The sequence below is a fragment of the Charadrius vociferus genome, unplaced genomic scaffold (assembly GCF_000708025.1).
Source record: "Charadrius vociferus isolate BGI_N301 unplaced genomic scaffold, ASM70802v2 scaffold213, whole genome shotgun sequence".
Lineage (NCBI taxonomy): Eukaryota > Metazoa > Chordata > Aves > Charadriiformes > Charadriidae > Charadrius > Charadrius vociferus.
The window spans coordinates 4,650,764-4,665,382 of record NW_009647828.1 but is presented as its reverse complement, the minus strand read 5'-3'; the positions used below and the strand labels follow the sequence as shown (position 1 = coordinate 4,665,382).

Below are 14,619 nucleotides of genomic sequence, written 5' to 3'. Positions count from 1 at the left end.
GAAAGATGGTACTTGAAGCTAAAAATGTGTTTCAGGACTTTATATCTGAAAATATGTAACACTACGCCATCATTGCCATTTCACCACAGCTCCTCCCAGGGGAGACAGACTGAACAGAAAAGGGTAAGATAATCTCTACAGAATGCACTCCCCAAGAAGTATATTACAGTAGTTTCTTGGAGAATACGCTCCCCAGGAAGAAAAAAAAATAATATATATATTACATAAAGTATTCTCACATATTAAGTTTTGCATTTTGAAGGTAGGACAGAATACCCCATTGCAAAAAAAAAAAAAAAAAGGCAAACTGTACACGTTTGTTTCATCCTTAGCTACGGAGGGTGGCTAACCGCGACTGCATTGCTTCAATGTCTTCCTCCTCGTCAACAGCAGCAGTTGCTCCCATGGGTTCCGGCTCTGGAAGAGCATCTGTGACTTTACTAGGTGCTTTACCCAAGGCCCCTGCAAACAACAATCGGGCTCGTTAGTGTGCATTAGGTCTTCATTTAATAACTAGCAGCTTCCAGGGGCACCTAAAATAATTCAACCCATCGGTTCTGGTAGAGGTCACACACATTTGAGCTGTCAGGCCGATGCAGCGGCACTGACCCGCCTGCCCCTCCCACGCTGCTGCCCATCTCCACAGCCCCCTGGCAGGAAGGGAGCTGCTGCCAGCCAGGAAACAGCACAGAAAATAGCAAAGCAGGAAGGATGCAAGAAACAAGAGAGGGCAACAAGCTGGTGGCTGGAGACAAGGTAACAGCAGGGCAGGAGCTGGGGAACTGCGCTTGCAGCATGTTACAGCTCAGCACAGCTCCTGTAATTGTCACACCCAATTCAGGTAAGCAGCATTCAAAGCATTATCTAAGTCAAGTAACAAACAGTTGATCACTACTTCATGAGCTGTAACAGCAGAAATTGGGGAGTTTGGGTGCAGTTTAGGGATTTTTGTTTGTTTGTTTTTTGTGGGTTCCCCCCCTCAACTCCTCAAGACACTAACAGCATTTTACAGCCAGGAATCACGACACAGCCTACGACTCAAGGCAATGCAGCTGAGTTTATTTCCTGGCTTCATTAATAATAGTATATCTAGTCGATCATATAAATTTCACCTTGTTAAGAGGATCCACTGCACAGAAAGTGAAAGCGAAAGCCTCAATTAAAGCGCTGCACAGCTGTCAGCTGATAAATTATTACTTATGCTTTACCGAACTGCACCGGCCTTCTCAGCCAGTACTCCCTGAGCAACCAGTCTGTCAGAGCACTCTGCCTATTAGCAAAGGCAAAGACACCACTGGGACAGCGCAGTTAAGTCAGAACAGATAAAGATTTAGATTGCTGTGTCTTACTGAACGGAGAAGGGTCAAGGCTCTACTCTCAGCAAACACACACAAACTCACCGGCTGTAATTTCAAAAAGGATTTTGTCAATTTCCATCTCTGCTTCCTCTTCCATTTCCTCCTGATCCTCCAGGCTTTCAAAGGTGTCCTCCAGCATTTCCTCTATAATACCAGCCTAGTGGGAAACAAAAAAAGGCAGCACATGACGCCCTTGGAAACGGCAGAGCAAGAGGACACGCTTCCTACTTTTGCGATCGGGTTACACCTATCCAGGCATTGAAAAACTGCTTGCTGGCTGCTCCAGCTTTCCACATCAAGGCTATCCTGTTGCGTGAGGGTCGGCCAACACTCCTGCCTACAGTTTAAGCACGTATCTGTACAATGGGTGGACAGGAAAAGCAGGAAGAAAGTTAAAGATTAAATACACGTGTTCTCCCTTTGAGACCCTCAAGCTATTACTCCTTGTTGCATGTCTAAACACTGACAAGCCAGCTTGCTCCAAGTTTGCAGCTGTATTTCACATGCTTCAGTCATGAAGCATAAATTGTATAACATGCTGTAAATTAGTGTTTGAAATAGCTTCCTTTTTTTTTTTTAATATGTATTTGAAAACCTTACTTTGCAGGGCCTGCAATCTAGGTATGGCCAAATTGTTCTGCTGCACAACAGTAAAATTATTAATAAATAAGATGATAGACTTGAACAGTCTAGAGTGGTAAGGCAGGAGTGGGGGGGAACAAAATGTCTTTGGTCGTTGAAAAGAAAATAACCATGATACGGAAGCAGTATACTTTAAAAATCAGAGCACTTTCATCAGATGGAGACACTATGCTAGAGGTTTTAAACTCAGTATCAGAATCACCATCTTGCCTAAGATGGGACTTTCAGCTTCCCACTCCACAATAGGCTGTGGTGGGTCTTTCTTAATGAACATTTTCATCCCGGGAAGCAGGACATTCAGTCTCCTCCAGAAGAGACGGGAGCTCGGGGACAGGGGCAGTCACTGGGCGCAGGTATGAACCCCGCTTTGAGCCTCCATCTCCCTCCACCCTTGGGACTAAGATGACCAAGCCACAACCGCTCTCTACGGGGACTGACCTTGTTCCTTCCATCCTCAACCCCAGCGGCTTTTTTCAGCTTCAATCAAGCTTTACACCAAACGTGTTGCAGGTATCACCGAGTCAGGGTTCTCCGCACGTACAGTGACTCTCTAGAAAGTCCCCAGCTATTAATGTGATCCTTTAATTAGTTTATTAGAGCTCACACCAGCCCTCTGACAAAGGGGCCACCCTAAGCAGTCACACAGCACTCCAGCATACTTAACAACCACCTCTTGTTCACTCAAGTCTATTTATGTTATAGATCTTACCTTCATCATCTCTTTGGACAACTCCCTCATCGTTGCTTGGATTTCAGGGATTTTTACTAGATTTTGCATAGCTTTCATGACTTCTGTGCTCTTCTGCAATGAACCTGCTACTCTCAGGACAGCTGTGAAGGAGATGCATAGAAAAGCTTGAACAATTCATGCACCACCAAAGGCAGAGAAATTCTATCCTCCCTGCACAGGTAGAAATTGGTTTACATTTAGGCCATTTCTTTTTTTAATTAAATTGACATCCTGCTTCTTCGTTCTTGTCTACCTTCCTGGAAAAGCTCAACTCCTCCCCACACCGGAAAAAATAAGTTTCTAGCAGATACTAGTACTGTAGGATTACCTGGAACAGTCCTGACTGCCTGCAGAGATTTCAACCCACTTGTGCTCCAGTGAGCAGCTCCTGCCTGCGTGCCTCAGCAGCCAGAGGTTTTGCTGAGGGTGAGCTACAGTCCAGCTCGACGTCTGACTGCCGACCAAACTAGTGACCTCCTGCCCGACACTGGGTAGTGGAAGCCAACCCTGGCAGAAGTTCTAGTGCACTAGTTTAACAGTAAACTAAAAAATTAATATGGAAGCAGATAAGCTGGAAATAAGTGTAGTTTAAACTGAATTTAACAATACTCTTTCCAGAGGCTATTCTCATAATATAGCTTAAAAGCTCTTCTCGTATATGCTGATATACCAAGATCAAAATGCAACAATTAAGGGTGCTCTGAGGTTCTTTAATTGTGCCATCTAATGTCACAGCTTCCTAGCCATGGAGAACTCACCTGTTTGTATACAAAATGGTCACTCCTTAATGAAGCAAAATGAAGGTACAGCATATATTATTTTTCATTTTAATACTTGATTTCTTTAAGAACATTACACTTGTAATGTTAACAAACCAACAGAAATCTTGCCTTTAGCGGTCATTTCCCCAAGATGAAGCAAGTCAATACAAAACCCAGACTGAAGTCTAGATTCCTTCCTATTACTTGGGTAAGTGTCAGAACATTCCCTGTAAAATGAAAACGCTGGTAGTGGTAATAAAGAGTTTTTCCTTTTAAGGGACACCTCAAGCTGCAAGGATGGCCCCTGCTTCCCTTTCCTGAATGAGATACATGGGTAGCCACATTCGACCTATCATAAGATTACACTTCGGGTTCACATTGCGACTCCTCATTTATCACTCATCTACCGTTCAAATCTACTAGCAACTAGCTTGGATAATGTTGAGGTGGGGAGAAATACTTGGATATTTCAGCAGCATGTTAACATCCACCAGGTCCTTCCCCGTCTTTAATGCTTTCTGCTCTGCTCTTGTTCCAGGCTGGTACACTCTAAGTTGTGGAAAATACTGCAGGAAGTCTATCACAACAGATTTCTGATGTGGATAAGTAATGAGGGAAATATGCTATTAGAGAAGCACAAAAAGACCACGTAGGGTTTACGGAGAGCTAGGTATTAAGCCACAGGGCAAATCGATTCATCCAAATCAAGAAAATCAAGCACTGCGCCCCCATCTCCATTTAGGACTTAGTAAGTGTCCTAAATCTGTTGCTAAAGAAACAATCATTTACATCATGAAGGGAATTCTACTGAAGAAAATAAACCTCACATTACTGATCCTGTCAAAATCAGCAACAACAGGCTCCACAAGGATACAGTGATATTAGACACACATTCAAACTGTTTAGGAATGCACACTAAAAGCATGCCCCCAATTACTGGAAGAGAGTTCCGTTTCAGAGTACATGATTCTCATGTCACTGTAACCCTCAGGCTCTGAGGAGAGATGTTAGATTATCTGCTAAGCAGTCAGAGGAAACAGAGAGCCAGCGAGGATCTAGGGAACAACAAGGGGTAGAAACGCCAGGAAGTTAACTGAGAGCCCCCTGACTACTCCAGAACCCAGGGTATCCAGACAGGGCAGTGGGAAAACAGTCTCCAGAACATCCTGCAGAGTGAAAGGGGTTAATGCCTACAGGGATATAGGACTCAGTATGGGATGTGGGGGAAAACAACATTTTTTGAACCAAGAAAAACTTGTTATGGAATCTTTTAAGTGGATTTCAGGAATGTGACTGAGCATGAGAAACTTTTTATGGGATGTTTAGGGGCAGGACTGAAGATGGAGAAAGGCAAGGATCAAGGTGGACCAGGGAACACAGAAGCCTCAGGGGCCTACAGGTCCAGGTACCAGCAGCTCAGGCAGAGGAGGAAATCTGGGGCCAGTTACCAGATAGCTGGCCAGCTTAGACTGAGTGTCTGAAAGCAGGTACTGAAACAACCTATATATTGTGCATGTGTGTGTGTGTATATATATATGTATGTGGACCCCAGTCCTACTCAGCTGAAGAGGAAGGCCAGGATTGCGCTGTCAGTGCTGTTCATGTTTGTGTGAAAGCTGTGAGTGTTTACATGGGTGCTGGTAAAGGCACGGCTGTGGGTGCATGTGCCTACTGAGAACAGGAGCTCTGCCTGGCTGGATGCAGGGATGTGGAACTGCAGCAGCCTCACACCTCCGGCCCGTTACGGGAGAAGTTTCCCAGGGTCCTAAAGCCCACTGGAATCAGCTGCCTTTCACAAGAGTAGGCCCATTTCCAAATTCAAGCTCTGCCTGCATTTGACCTTGGTTCTAAAAATGGAAACTCAGCCCTCACCTCTAAAGCTAGAGGTATTTGGGTTCAGAAGAAGTTCTTACCAAGCTGATTCTTCATCCCCATGAGAACAGAGTTCATGTGAGCTTTGGACGCATAGAGTTTGCTTACGGCCTTTCGAGAGCGGATCAGTTCCTTCGCCAAGATCACACAGACATCTTTCTGACCCTTTTTGGCAGCATCCTTTATTGACCGCTTCACCTTCTCCTCTTCTCTCTGGATATCTTAAGTACAGAAAAACACAGCAAATAGCAGCAAACTGCCAAGGATTTGGAAAAGAAACTAGTCATTTGTTGGGGTGCATTAGCAATGCAAAGAACCGTTTTTGCTCAATTTCAGATCCCCCGTTACTCATATACCTTGTTCTAGGCTCATTTACACGTTAGCTGATTAATTCAAGCAGATATTAATAGAAAAATTCTCAGTAGTAAACATCCAGCTCTGTAATTTCCTTTGCAGTTAAGAGTACTGTAAAGGACTGTGCAGGAATATCACTGCATGAAGCTGAGCTAAGATGAATTCTTAAGAAGCAAAAAACGTCCAGCAAGAACAAAGCACTGAGATGACTACTTGACTTACAACTTCAGAGTAACTTCCTGGCTATTCAACTGGCCTGATATAAATATATATATAAATATAAAAAACACACACATATATCATATATACACACAGTTTAAGACTACTGTACTGATTTGCTTACAAGATTACGTCTTCCATGTTCATCATCAGACTGCCTCTTCACCAGGAAAGAACAAAGTTGTCATGAGGAGTTTAAAACCAGTAGCGTCAGAAGACAGATGGGCATTTTACTAGCAAAAATACTTACCTGTCAGACTACATTCAAAGCTTAACCCACATGCCCACCATCAAGTGAATTTGAGGGCTGCTGTAGGCAAAATTGTCCTCACTGTTTCTAAATCCCTGAAATATATTTTTTTCAGAAAAACACATTCAGAAAGATTGTAGAAGGCTGATCTCACAGAGGCTAGAAAGTTATAGATATACATAACCTTTTAAAAATAAAAGTATAACCATTTATATAGTGAATTTGTAAGGGCACGTCCACAATTTTAAGAGTTACTTAGAACCACAGATTTGTTAATTACTGTCAAAAAAAGCCTTCATCCTTGCAGATAGACTTAATTCCCCGTCAGCCACAACTCATTAAGCCTCAACTGGATACCCAGCCAAGTCTATCCTCATAATTAAAGTCTTGAGTTTATATTGCTCATACTTTAAGACACATGCATTAGGTGTTCATATAAACTGGCACACTCAAATTATAAGATGGCTGGCACTGAAGTTATGGATTATTTATCAGTAAAATATAGTATGCTGGTAAATGGTTAGATAAAACAGCCTGTTCAAACTCTCCTGGTATCCAGCTTCATTCAACAGCTATTTATAAGAGCATGCTGGAGCAGGAGTGCTGAACTAAGCCTGTACAAAATGAGCACCAAATAGTTGAAGTGTTATACGCTAAACAGGCTTCCTCAAATAACATAGGTTTCTCCAGCAAATCTGATGTGAGTATTCACGTGTCTGTCTTGTCAGATAACACTGGCTGTGTACAGAAGCCAGGTACCTCAAAAAGCTCAGAGTAAGAAACAAAGGAACAAGCAGGGGCAACATCAACCCCGTTCCTTTTCCAGACTCAGCAATAAATTAACCACTGATGAAATGTGGCTGTAAGTTAGTCTGTTAAAAAAAAAAATATCCTAAATTAAATAAAGAATTCAAATAGTAAGTGTTAGGCACACTTTCCTGTAAAGAGCTGAACCACAATAACAACTATTTCTAGCAATGGCTTTGTTCAAACTTAGTTTTGTTCAAGTCTTCTTGATTTATCCCAGACAGCAGTTACACACAGGCAAGAATCAAAAGTTGCCCTTTTATAAAAACAAAGGTATCAACGCACACTTCTTGGCACAGGCTGACCTGGAGACTTTGACACAGCTTCTCACATGGGAGTTAACGAACCCTGTACTCAAGATGATTCATTCTCTTAATATCATTCAATGGCCTCTTTATCCTAAAGGATTGGCAGGAATCTGTAGGATTGTAATCAGAAAAACACTTCTTGCTGCTCCCCCACTAGTATCTGCAGAAATGTCACAAGCTTGAAAACATTTGTACGTCAGCCACAGGAGTGAGCCAAGTCCCAGCGTATCAGAAGAGGTAAGAAACTGCTGAAGTGGTACAGCAAAAAACAGAAAGCACCAGTACTCCAGCACTACTGAGCAATTAGGACATCGACTTTGAGAGGCTAAAAACACCCACAAGTATTATGTTACTACATCCAAACTAGCATAGCATGGCCCTGTACTCAAGTGAATGCCTTTGCTTGCATGACAAACTGCTGAATATGAGATTAGTGGCACAAATATGCAGAACAGTCAACTCCACCTTTGAAGGTCAATGCCAGCTACGCACGTCTAGTGAGCCAAGTCATTAAACCAGTCCCCCTGTAGCGCAACCAAGCTCAACAGAGGCACAAAGCAGTCCAAAGCACCTGCAAGAAGGACTTGAAAGCTCAGTAAAGCCCAAAGTAACCATACTATTCCAACTATATTAATTCAAAAAATTCAGTTCTGAAGTCACAAGGATACCCTTCATTTCTTTGGACCTTCCAAGCTCTCAAAAGCAACATACACCAAACAGAAATCACTACCGCAGCAAGACTCCAACAACAGATGGTTTGAAACAGCATGTTGCTATATTAGTAACTGCTCTGACTGGGCAAACCAAGCATTTGAGTGATCCAAGCCCACTCAGTCAGTCCCAGGTGGATGTGAGTACCGCCACACCAAAATGCATCTAGCACAGTTCCCCCAGGGAAACTAAGACAGGTCCCAGCTCAGCATCCTTACTCAAAGATTACAGCAATTTCCTACGTAAATCTCAAACGAAACATTAAAGTATGGCAGAATCCAACTACAGTGGGTAATTTTGGGGGGAAAAAAAAGAAACACCAAACCAAAAACCCAAACCACCAAATCCCTTTAGTGGCACGTGCCTGTCATCTTTCAGCAGCAGCCTGCTAGCCTGATAAGTGCCCAGCAGAGCTGTGTACTTCCACAGCTGACACTTGGTAAGATGTGAAATCCTAGCACAATGCGGGCATTAAAATGATATTCTGTACTTCATAGGAATTATCAGAATAGCAGATGGTTGGTGGTTAGTCTAAGCTCCTACATGCTGAACTGCATTCCTTTGAATGTAACACTCTGCATTACACAGAGAGGTGTTTAGAGCTGCTACATTAGATTTACATCCACATCAAAATATCAGACTACCACATAACCCAGTATCTATACAGGGCATTAGAAGTATTATGGTATGCATAAAGTTGAGAGAAAACCAAAATTTCAAGAAACCATCAACAGTGAACACGTGGGTAGTTTGCTCCCATGGAAGATGTGACCTCTAAAACATACTTTGCTGGTAATATCAGCAATGTTTCTGTTGCTCTGTTCCTGATACAGCCACACAAAGTGCTTTGGAGAATGCAAATCAATTCACAAACATAATGAACACCACTGTACATCAGTTTTCCTGAAAGAGGCATAAACCCTGTTCTCATTTCACAGACGAGGACAAAGACAGACTTTGTACTGCATGAGTATCTCCCTCCTACCAACTCGTACAAATCTACAAGTGGGAGAATATATGAACCTTGCCAGCTTACTCCAGAAGTGCAGGACTATGTTAGAAAGGGGGGAGCAAGAACGTACCCCTCGACGAGTCCCTCAAAACAGGCATGTGCCTAATGACCGGATGCTGACACAAAATGTGCTGTACCAGCACATCCCATGGACCAATCTTGAGGGCAGGGTAATACAAAACAGGGAAAATAGAATCTAGCCCCAAACCTATTTTCAGATTCTGGGAACGGAGGCAGAAGAGAGAGCAAGAAACTGAGCTAGCAACAGCATAATCATAAGCAACTCCCCTGCTCTTCAAGACTTCTTCAAAAGTGTAATGCCTACAATTTAATAGCAAAACTCCCACTGAGAAAATACTTTCGTTTAGCATGTGCACTTCACGCCAGTACATACCTGCGGAACTTTCTACATGTGGAATTACATACCACACTGATACTCTATTTGTTAAAACAATGTGGGTGAAGCTCTGGATAATAAGTCTGATTCATCTTATCAAGTGGTATGCGAGAGCATTATATCCTACTGGAAGCATAAAATATTCAGGTTCTTCTGAAAATTTTGCTTGGAGAACTTTACAGCAATGTCATTTTTATAACACACTAAGTCTGGTCCCATGATCACACTCGTCTTCCTTTATTCCAGATGTGACAGAGTACGCCAGGTTACTAGATTTCACAGCCTTCCTCAATAAAGGCAAAAAAAACTTGAAGGCAGGCAGAGAAAGGAAAAAACAAAAAATGAGACATAAGTACTAACCTCTGATCTGTCTATCAATCACTCTCATTTCTTTTCTTATCTTCAAGGACCATTCATTGACCTTAAAAAAAGAAAGTGAGGGTTACTTGAAATTCCAACTTTAAAACCTTGCTTTTATACTTCCACGTAACTTAACCATTCAATATCAAAAGCAGCACTTCAAAATGCACAAGCTTTAAGTTATGAGTGATGTTTAAATATTTCATTAGTCAAATAAAAAAAAAACAAAACCAACATTGCAGAGATACCAGCAATTATTGCACTCTTCTTAACGTTCAGACAAGCAGTTAAGGATGTGAATCGGAGATGGTCACTGCCTGGCTAACTTCCCACGTCACAGCGATGTCTCTGGGCAGAGGGAACTTGCCAAAGGGGATTTCAGCATGAAGTAGAAACTTTGGCATGGGATGACAGCACCCAGAATGCTACTACTTGTTTCAGACAGAAGAAACCACAGGAAGTTCCCAAGCCAACCTCCTACTCAAAGCATCACCAAGTTCAGAGTTCAGACAGGTTGGTTGGAGCATCATCCACTGACTTTCGATACTGTCCGAGGACAGAGACTTCACAGCCACTCTGAGCATCTGTTCCAGCACTTAATCACTGCTGTTGTGAAGACCATTTGTGGAATGATTACTAAACGTCAGAACGCAAAGGGGTTTATTTTCTGCCAAAACTACTTTGCCCCTTAGCGCAACACCCTTCCTCACATCCAATTCAAAAATCTCCTCTGGCCACTTGTGGCTGTAGTCTCTTTCCTGTCAGTGGGCACACCTGGAAAGTATCTGGCTCTGTCTTCACTACAACCTCATTACAAGCAGTGAAAAGCTTCCGATCCTTGTCCCTTCACTTTCTCTTCTACAAACCAAAACGAGTCCAGTTCCCTCAGCCACTCCTGTGTCATGGGCTCCAGCCCTCCACCATCTTGGTGGCCCTCTGCTGCACTCTCCCCAGTTTGTTGATACCTTTCTTGACCCAGGTGCCCAAACCAGGACACTGTTTTGCAGACGTGGCCTCATTAATGCTGAATGTAGCAGAGTAACTGAACAACCATTTGCCTCAACATGATGATTACAGCTTGCTAATGCAGCCCAGTTTGCCTTCATCGCTGCAAACGTGCGCTGCTAACTCGTATTTATTGTTCATGGGAAGTACAGGTCCTTTCCTGCAGGGCTGCTGCCCATCACTCCCCAGGCTGCACATCCCTACATGCAGGGATGGTTGTCCCACGTGCACACCATCATGAGGTTCCTGCTGGCCCGTTCCTCCCACTTGCTCAGGTCCCTCTACACAGCAAGCTCTGCTCTCCAGCTTCCCTTCCCTGCATTTGGAGGGTTTCAAACACAGCCACCCCCTCTATAGCTTCCTTCTCTGTTCCAGCACTCTTGGTTCCACCAACACAGGGTGCAGAAGGAGGTGGGGAGCACCACTTGCCCTGACCACCTCTCTGGGGAAGCAGAGACATCAGACAGGCAACAGCTGCCAGACATCCAGCCGACAACTGGAAGCATTTGTGGTAAACAGAGAAGCAGAGAGGGGCTGTACAATATCAGAATCAAGAATCAGGAGATAATACTAGCATACAGAGTGCCAAATGCTTGTGGAGCTCTGATGCGACTTATTATTAGCAGCACAGACTGTGCATAGTACCTAAAAAAAAAAAGAAAAAACAAACAACCCTTAAGTATTAAGATTATTAAGATGACCTCTAGTTCATGGACCCACTTGCGCACCGTATACGCCACTGCACAGGCCACTCAAGAAGTCTACTTGGCTGTATGAAGTTTCATATGAAAATCACCCTGATTTTTATATGATTTTTTTTAATCCAAATAAAAATACTTTGTCTACCTGAGTAAGCTTTATAACAGAACTGTAAAAAGAATGCTCTTCAGTGCACAAGCCCAGCAGAGGAAGACAGATTCTTAGACTTTTACCAATCTCAAAAGAAATGCTCTCAGTCGCGATGAACAATACCGTGTTTTGACTGAAGACAACAACCACCATTCGAGTTGCCCAAGCACAAAATCTTCTGCAAAAAACACCAAACCCAAAAGCCCTGCAGAGCTCTGTGCGTAAACATTATGGGTGTGCAGAAGTTTTGAAAGGGTTTCAGAAAGCTCCTGTACCTTTAGTTGAATCCTGTTTAATTAGAGGAGGGGCAAAAAAAAGAAAAAACAAGCCCTTGCAGGACCAACTGCAGCCTCCCCTCTTGTTCTTCAGAGCAGAGCAGAAAATGTCATGTAGATTCATTCTTCACCCTGCTAAGAAGGTCCCTCTTCTGAATATGCCTACGCTAGAAGGAGAGAAGGCAGGGAAGAGGCTGAGGTAAAACATGATTGAACTCTGTCTGGCCAATTGTCATGTCGCAAATGTAACGTCTCCCATATATTTGCTCTACAACTTGTATTCTAGAACAAACCAACATGTATTATTCAGCCTTCAGGTACAAGCACAATCAGCAACTGTCAAACAAACTACAGCAGGATTCACAGATTCTGGCCTCTGCGATGCACAATCTAGCGTAAAGACACCATTAAAACACAACTGGCCATATGTTTTCATCAATCCCTACTATCTCTGACAGCAGAAAACTCTTTGATAGCTCCTCCCTAATACTGCCCAGGACAACTGCGTTCAGCTCTGAACGCTTCCAGCTCTGTAAGCCCCCAACATAGGAAGGAGCAAGTCCACAGAGGGCCCACGAAGGTGATCAGAGGGCTGGAGCCTATGAAGGCCCTCTCCTATGAAGACAGGCTGAAAGAGTTGGGGCTGTTCAGCCTGGAGAAGAGAAGGCTCCAGGGAGACCTTACAGCAGCCTTCCAGTACTTAAAGGGGGCCTACAGGAAAGATGGGGAGGGACTCTCTATCAGGGAGCGTAGTGATAGGACGAGGGGTAATGGTTATAAACTGAAAGAGGGTAGATTTAGATTAGATCTTGGAAAGAAATTCTCTGCTGTGAGGGTGGCGAGACACTGGAACAGGTTGCCCAGAGAAGTTGTGGATGCCCCATCCCTGGAAGTCTTCAAGGCCAGGCTGGATGGGGTTTTGAGCAACCTGGTCCAGTGGGGGGTGTTCCTGCCCATGGCAGGAGGTGGAAACTAGATGATCTTTAAGGTCCCTTACAAGCCAAACCATTCCGTGATGAACAAGCTGCTTCATCCGACTGTCCTTATAAAGGCAGAGCTGGATGCTTCAGCATTCCCTGGTCTTCCCAACACTCATCACCAGTTTTGTGTACATGAGGAGGAGGAAATCTCATTGACTTTCACGTAGACAACCGCATGCTTCCAGTTACATCAGACACAGCAATTTGCTGGGCATGAAGAAGTTGTATTGCTGATCTCACACAGGAGCCAGTCAGCCAGCAAAACAGTAAGCTGAAATACACTATTCAGAATACACTAGAGGAAAACCACCTTTTTAGTTCAAACAATCCAGATGTGGCATTAAACGTATAGTAGACCCCTAGCTTTAGCCAGGCTGAACTGCATCACTGGCTCCTCACAAGGACTGACGATCTTTGCCTTTTATTATTCAGCCAATAAGTTCTTCCCATCAACAGCAAGCATACAAACCCAGGGTGACTCACTGCCATCACAAAAATCTCAACCTCTTCCCATCATCAGCCACCTCCTGTGGTGCTTGGTCCTTTCTCTAGCCGTACTCAGGGACAGTATCTTGTGTACAGATGCTGGCAGACATGAGGTAAGCAGTGCTTTTCCCCCCATGATCTAGTAAGCAGAAATAACTACTTCTTCCTTCTAAAGCTGCACAGTTAGACACAGGAGGAAAGAAGTTTCTTACTATTACTGGGTTTCTCAATATCTCTGCTATGGCCTATGAAGTCACCATGCCAGCCTGCAACTCAAGAGTATGTTCATCACAGCAAGATGACCCAAGTCACTTCTCCTTACGGGTCAGACATGCCTGTTTTCTAGCACCTTTGCAGGCTTTTCTGCAAGCAGCTTGAAGATAACCCACAGACATGCTGTGTTACTGGAAAACACGACAAGCTTTTCAGTTATGGAAGGGGAAAGAGCAGTCATTAGATATGAAACAACAAGAACTTATCAGTGCAGTATAACCACATCGTGCGGGTTAAACGGTTGTCCGCTGCTTTATCCCACAACTGAGAGCAGCAGTCTCCAAACCCCAGTTCTTTCTGTGGTATCTTCCAACACTGCTCATGAACGCAGGAAACTATAATCAGCCTGCATGGTGCTATGACACAGGTAAAAGAGTAAGGGAAAGTACACGATCAAAGGTATATTCCTCATCTAATGCTAACACCCAACAAGCAATGGCTATAACTCACTCCCCTGGGATGGGGCTGCTACAAAACAGCAGGGAATAGCTGTGACACAGCAGCCCTTCTAAGCCTTCAACTTCAGTGTTTGTCACCTTCTCCCTGTTGTTTTTTTAGTACCTCTAATGTATTTGATCTTTCCTCCCATCAAACAGCAGATTTTTTTAATTAACACATTAATAGTGATTTATGAAAGCCAACAGTGAAATCAGGATCTTATTTCATTTCACTGTGACGTTAGAAATCTGTGGCTATAGTCAAGGCTTACAGAGTTTGCCTGCAGCCTCCCAAAAAAAAAACAAACCAAGACCCAATATTTCAGCTACTCATATTTTTAAGACTGTCTGCAACAGCAGCTAGAAGCCCCTAATAAATCTGGAGAGCTAGAAGCTATGGAAGACAGCTAATAGCAAGCTAAAACTCCAGGAGCCGCTGACTAAGCCTCCCCAAACCACGCCACCCAGGATGCATCGCTCCTTTGGCTACTGCTGCTGCACCCTTGAGAAGTCCCCGTGTCCCCCCCACCCCC

The 14,619-nt window shown here is 43.7% G+C and overlaps 1 protein-coding gene across 1 annotated transcript in view; it reads right to left on the bottom strand.

Annotated features, from left to right (window-relative positions):
- Positions 1-106: 106 nt before the first annotated feature.
- Positions 107-14,619, bottom strand: part of LOC104284217 (charged multivesicular body protein 3) — a 34,300-nt gene continuing 19,787 nt past the window's right edge. Inside the window, exons 2-6 of the mRNA XM_009882516.1 lie at positions 9,782-9,842; positions 5,405-5,584; positions 2,710-2,831; positions 1,401-1,515; positions 107-462 (exon numbers count right to left, since the gene is read on the bottom strand). Of these exons, the coding sequence (XP_009880818.1) occupies positions 329-462; positions 1,401-1,515; positions 2,710-2,831; positions 5,405-5,584; positions 9,782-9,842 (612 nt within the window). The 3' untranslated portion in view covers positions 107-328. The remainder of the gene's footprint in view (positions 463-1,400; positions 1,516-2,709; positions 2,832-5,404; positions 5,585-9,781; positions 9,843-14,619) is intronic.